At 48.2% G+C, this 6,000-nt stretch overlaps 1 protein-coding gene across 1 annotated transcript in view; it reads left to right on the top strand.

Moving 5' to 3' along the window:
• Nucleotides 1-415: 415 nt before the first annotated feature.
• The window catches only part of tph1a (tryptophan hydroxylase 1 (tryptophan 5-monooxygenase) a), a 36,007-nt gene continuing 30,422 nt past the window's right edge, over nucleotides 416-6,000 (top strand). Inside the window, exons 1-2 of the mRNA XM_070898655.1 lie at nucleotides 416-511; nucleotides 4,440-4,586. Of these exons, the coding sequence (XP_070754756.1) occupies nucleotides 422-511; nucleotides 4,440-4,586 (237 nt within the window). The 5' untranslated portion in view covers nucleotides 416-421. The remainder of the gene's footprint in view (nucleotides 512-4,439; nucleotides 4,587-6,000) is intronic.

Below are 6,000 nucleotides of genomic sequence, written 5' to 3'. Positions count from 1 at the left end.
TTGCGTATGTTCTCCCCCCACCCAGTACCGTCCGCAAACACCCGGTCCCGGGCTGTGAGAATGACGTCACTCCTTTTCTTATCCCTGTTTGCTTTTGACTTACTTTCCTGGGAGATTAAGAGGAGTGGGACGGCGCAGTGCCGGCTCCTCATTCGGGTATAAATAGCGGAGTGCAGCAGCGGAGAGGAGAGCAGTTGTCGGCTGAGCAGACCTACAGACAGCAGTGCCCGAGGGCAGCAGAGTGGGTACAGTACCAGAGAGGGCAGAGCGCAGGGCACACAGCGCGGAGCAGAGCGCAGGGCACAATACCAGGCAGCGCAGGGCAGGGCACAGTAGCAGGCAGCGCAGGGCACAATACCAGGCAGTGCAGGGGGCAGCGCAGGAGACAGGGCAGGAGCGCATCCTGACACAGACTAGCACCATGTACTCCAACAGATACGAGGGACCGAGGAGGGGAAGGTCCTTTGAATCCATGAACTCCGGCTTGGACGAGAAGCACCTGAACAACGAGGTGAGTCGGATTGTTGCGAACGCGCCAGGTTTGTTTGCTGTAAGTGGGGAAGGTTTAAAAGTGTTTTATGTGTTGCTGGCCAAGGTTGAGAATGACTGGCTGTGCTTGGCGAGCGATACTGTAAATTGGTCCAAGTTGCCCTGTTGAGTGAGAGTGGGCTCACCTTAGCCCAGAGTGGAGAAGAAATGTAGCCCCAGGAGCAATGGAGCGGTTGAAGGGAGAGCCGGGAGGAAGGGAGGGGGAGAGGGGTAGGGGAGGGGAGGGGAGAGGGGTAGGGGAGGGGAGGGGAGAGGGGTAGGGGAGGAAGGGGGAGAGGGGTAGGGGAGGAGGGAGGGAGGGGGTAGGAGGGAGGGGAGAGGGGGTAGGAGGGAGCTGACAGAACAGGTCAGAGCAGCAAAAAGGACAGATCAGAGAGAGCAGGGAACAGCAGGAAAGGAAGGGACGGAGGGAGAGAGAGAGATAGGGCAACAAATATCTGTTCAGTAGTTCATTACAAAGTTACTCTCGGAGCAGAAAGATATACAGCAACGGGGAAGATTTCCTCTGTGAACAAATCCAGCCCGGCTGCACATAACGCGTATAGATGGAGAAAAGTGGCCGCTGGTGTTGAATAGTGCGGTGGGATAAGGTGCTCTGTAAATGACCCAGTGACTGAATCTATCGGAAGGTCATACACTGCCGGGGGCCTCGCGGGCACATCCCACCACCCCCGAGGATGGAGCAGGGATTGTGGACAAGGTTGGTGTGGTGTGGGGTGGAGAGAGGGGCGCCCCCAAAACAAGGTCCCGGCAGTGGGATTATGTTCCTACCTTCCTCTAACCCCCCCTCCCCCCGGACTCATTCGATTGATATCTGAGACTTTGCCGAAACTGGTGGGAATTCATCGCGTCGCAATGGCTTTGTTATATTGCGCTCAGATAATCGCCAACACACGCTTACCACAGGGGAATATCGGTGTTTACATAGAGAGAGAGAGAGGTTTGAGAGGAGCGGGGCGAGAGGCGAGGGTGGGAGCCCGCTGTGTCATTTCCCGGTTCGGGTAGAGAGTGGGACAGACCGCAGTGTGTACTGTGAACCCTCAGACCGGGAAATCTCAGCACACTTACACAGCACACTCACACAGAAGAGGTGAAGATCTGTAACAATACCCTGGCTCTGGCTTATGCCAGCGGGGGCTCTGTTGGATTTAACGTGTTAGCTTTGTGCTTAGTAAAGAGATTTGTGTAACTCAATCCCAGACTCAGGCTGCCTGCTTACTGTGAAGGTCACAGGATTCTCCAACAGTTTGGTTGCTGTCATACAGGCTGTGATGTCTGTGTCTGCACCCCATACTTGTATCGATAGTTAAGAGTGAATAGATATTTATGGTTCACTTGGTTATTAGCGGAAAGCTGGGAATGGGCGAGCGGTGAATTGGTGCAGAAATGAATGTGATATTAACGATCAAGCGTTGTTCTGCTGATATCCCAAACATTTTTCGCCTTCTCTCTCATGCTGCTGGAGCCTCTTGTCAATGCCATTTGGAGATGGGATTGTTTAATCCAACCTTTATTGCGCATTAACTAAAGCCAGCTATTCATAGCTGACCCGTGTTGAACACTTGTCAAATTAAGTAGGATTGCAGGAGGAACCTGGCACTTAGCAATGGTTGAAAATGGTCATTCAACCCAAAGGCGCATTGAGGAAGTCTAATCTAAGTCTAAAAGCGAAAAACTCTAATCTTCGTGAATCTAATTGTGTAAATATATAGGGCCATCATTTACTGTCAAAATCACGGCCAGGCTAATGGAGCTCGCCGCTATTAATGCGCAAATGCTACAGCAACTTCAGGCAGGGCAGGTGCCAGGTTAAACGCGAAAATTCCCAAATTGCTGTCCAAGATAAGCCGTCCACCTTTAGTTTTACGAAAAGACCATGTCGCTGTGTGCCTCACCATTGAAATGCTTGGTAGATATAAACTAAACTCGCCACAGACATAAGTCTGGTCCATTTCAGTGTAAGTACTCAAGAGGTGATAAATAATAATTGCTGCCAATCAACCTCTCGCCGCTCAAATTAATTATTACAAGTCTCATTCCTTCAAGTTTTAATTGTGTTATTACGTTATATAAATGGAAGTTGTTGGAGATTTAAAAAATGTAAAATTAATAAAAGATCCTTTCTCTCTCCTAATCCAATCTTTCTTTCCCTCTCTCCACCTGAATTTACTCACTCTAATTTATATTTCCTTCTCTGTCCCTGTGCTGTTAATTTCTCAATCCTTCAGTTTGATTGGTTACGGTGACACACAGTTGCTTGACCTGTTCACTCAGGTTGCAGATTAGCCTCACTGACGAAATTATCAGCTCAAACTTTCAGCAACTTGCGGCGCAAAATATCATCGTGATTAAATGGGCAAGTCTAGATAATGGTGGACACTGTTCTTGCCCTGCCATGGCAAATAATGGCTCAATGTATATGCAATCCTTCACATTCAGGGCACTGAGCGATTATACAGGCCACCAAGACACAGACTAATACACGCAGTCCCTAATGTAGACACAGAGTGCTTCATACCATCATCATTATAGGCAGTCCCTCGGAATCGAGGAAGACTTGCTTCCACTCCTGAAATGAGTTCTTAGGTGGCTGAACAGTCCAATACGAGAGCCACAGACTCTGTCACAGGTGGGACAGATAGTCGTTGAGGGAAAGGGTGGGTGGGATTGGTTTGGCGCACGCTCTTTCCTCTGCCTGCGCTTGGTTTCTGCATGCACACATGTGGTGACTAACATGCACACACTGGCCGAACAGCTCTGACACACAGGGTTAGTAACACGCACAAACATAAACACAGCCAATGACTAGCTCCCCCACACATGCCCATTAATACACAGGCAGCAACTAATACACAGCAAGGTTGGGAGCTCCCACTTCTGGGCCACCTAACCCAATATTTACAGCGCATTCATTTCACTTTAGTGGGCGAATAACCATGGACGATCTATCACAGACCAGCCAACCCATCCACTGGTGGACATGGGACAATTTACCCAAAGCTGTGGCTGCTGTCCACACACACTGAGGAATGGTGAGCTGCTCCCCATGATTTGCTGTCCATCCGTTTAAATTTGACAGAAAATAATGTGGGCCTGTGTGACATTTCCTGATATTGGCTTCCAGTGGGTGGAGCTTCCCACCAGAGGTACACATTTATGAAATTATCCCCATAATGGCCCTAATTAAAGCCGCAAATGACCTTTACTGTGATACACTCTTGTTCCTCGTCCTTCTCGATCTGACTGCAGCCTTCGACAAGGCTAACCACATCATCCCCCTCCAACGCCTCCCCTCCCATAGCCAGCTGAGAGGGATTGTCCTTACTTGGTTCCATTCTTACCCATCCAGTCATAGCCAGAGAGTCTCCTGCAGCGGTTTCGCTACCCGCTCCGCACCGTTACCTCCGAAGTCCCTCCGGAGTCTCCTTGGCAACATCACCCGAAAACACAATGTCAAATTCCACATGTACTGATGACCCCCAGCTCTGGCTTGTCAGCAGACAGTTCTCACAGCATTGCTTCTCAAGACTGCTTCGATGGTGTGTGCTCCTCTTGACTATCTTCTGTCTCTGCCAATCTTCCTGCTCTGCATTCTGCCTGTCCGTTTCCCCTGGCCCTTGTCACTAATTTTTTTATTTAAGCCTGCAGCAGTAGGTGGGAAATAGATCAAATCTTCAAAAGTACAGTGGCAAAGGAGGAAACTAATTAAAACACTTAATTAATGAATCTATATTTTAGCAGCAGTTATAAAGGCCGTATGAGCTACCTTGGACATGGAATCCCAGTCCCTCCCGAGCCTTCACGTGTGTGTGCTGTGTCCTGGGCCACACTGTGTGACCTGGGCTGCTGCCACTCCCTTCTCTTTAATGTTGTCTTTTTATATCCCACAGATCAACAAGTCAAATTTCTGCAAAATTGAAGAGAATAAGGAGAATAAAGAGAATTGCAATGTGTCTGTGGAGCGGGGGCAGGTGGCTGTGGTCTTCTCACTGAAGAATGAGATTGGAGGGCTGGCAAAGGCACTGAAACTCTTCCAGGTAACATCATTTTACTTTGAGCTAACTAGGAGGCAACATCATACACTCTCTCTGTCACACACACACACACACTCACACTCACACTCACACTCACACTCACACTCACACTCACACTCACACTCACACTCATTTTCACTCTCTCTCTCACTCACTCCGTCTCACCTCACTCATACTCACACACACATACACACACACACACACTCACACTCTCACTCACTCCATCTCACTTCACTCACACTCACACATATACACACACACTCACTCACCACTCTCACTCTCACTCACTCACACTCACACTCACATACATACACACACACTCACTCTCACTCACTCTGTCTCAACTCACTCACTCACACTCACACTCACACACACTCACCACACTCATACTCACACTCACACACACTCTCACACTTTCACTCACTCCATCTCACCTCACTCACTCACTCACTCCGTCTCACCTCACTCACTCACTCACTCCATCTCACCTCCCTCACTCACTCACATCTGGGCCACACACATTACACAAACATGCTCCTGGGTAACTCCATACCCTCAGAGGCAGCAATCCCTGTAACCACCAAACTTGTGTCAACAGTAACTCCCAGTTCCAGCTTTTGCTCAGATGTCAGATCGTTATGATCAGAGATACAGCCGAGTCTAGGATCCCACTTCTGGTGCTCAGAGCAACAGATATACCCAAATAGATACCCATTTTCTAGGAATCTACAGCCTATCAGAACCCCATGTCTCTCTGGTCGCCTCCTCGCCTATTCCTGCAATCCTGAATTTCTAAGGGGCATATTTTAACCATTTCAGGAATAAATGTTATTGTACTTTTTATTGTAGAAAATAACGATGCCAAGTCAAATTGTTAGGTCCATGCTATTCCCCCACCCCCCCCACCCCCCAAATTTCCATTTCCATTTTATGTAATTTGTCAGCATTAGTGAAAGGCAAGTACCCATGTCAGGACACATTGGTAATAATGGTGTTTTTACATTTCTCAGTCACCTAAACTGGTACATAACCAACTTAAGTAGGAATATACAAATAGTAATGGAGTGTGCAAAGCTTTAAGTATCCCAATAGTAGAGAGTTTTACAAAGTATTAGTAGAGGGTGTGATCAAATCTATGGCAGGCTCAGTCAGCAAGTACCTGCAACATGGCAACTGCGTTCCACTTACTAACCTGGCTCCCAGCTTGGCCTGGATTCTGATGCTAACAATGGCCCAATCTGACACCTGCAAGCAGCAGGTTGTAAATGTGGAAAAGATGGGTGTTTGTGAGTGATTAAGTTCTAAATGCAATTTAAAAAAGTATGAATGAAATAAATAAAATGCACACTAAGTAAATAAAGTCGCCAACTTGTCGCTGTAAATTCTGCCTGTGGGAGTCCGGTAGGGATTGCCAGCT

The sequence above is a fragment of the Pristiophorus japonicus genome, chromosome 14 (assembly GCF_044704955.1).
Source record: "Pristiophorus japonicus isolate sPriJap1 chromosome 14, sPriJap1.hap1, whole genome shotgun sequence".
In the NCBI taxonomy this organism is placed as follows: Eukaryota; Metazoa; Chordata; class Chondrichthyes; family Pristiophoridae; genus Pristiophorus; species Pristiophorus japonicus.
The sequence above is the reverse complement of the archived record's forward strand: the minus strand, read 5'-3'. Positions and strand labels throughout refer to the sequence as shown.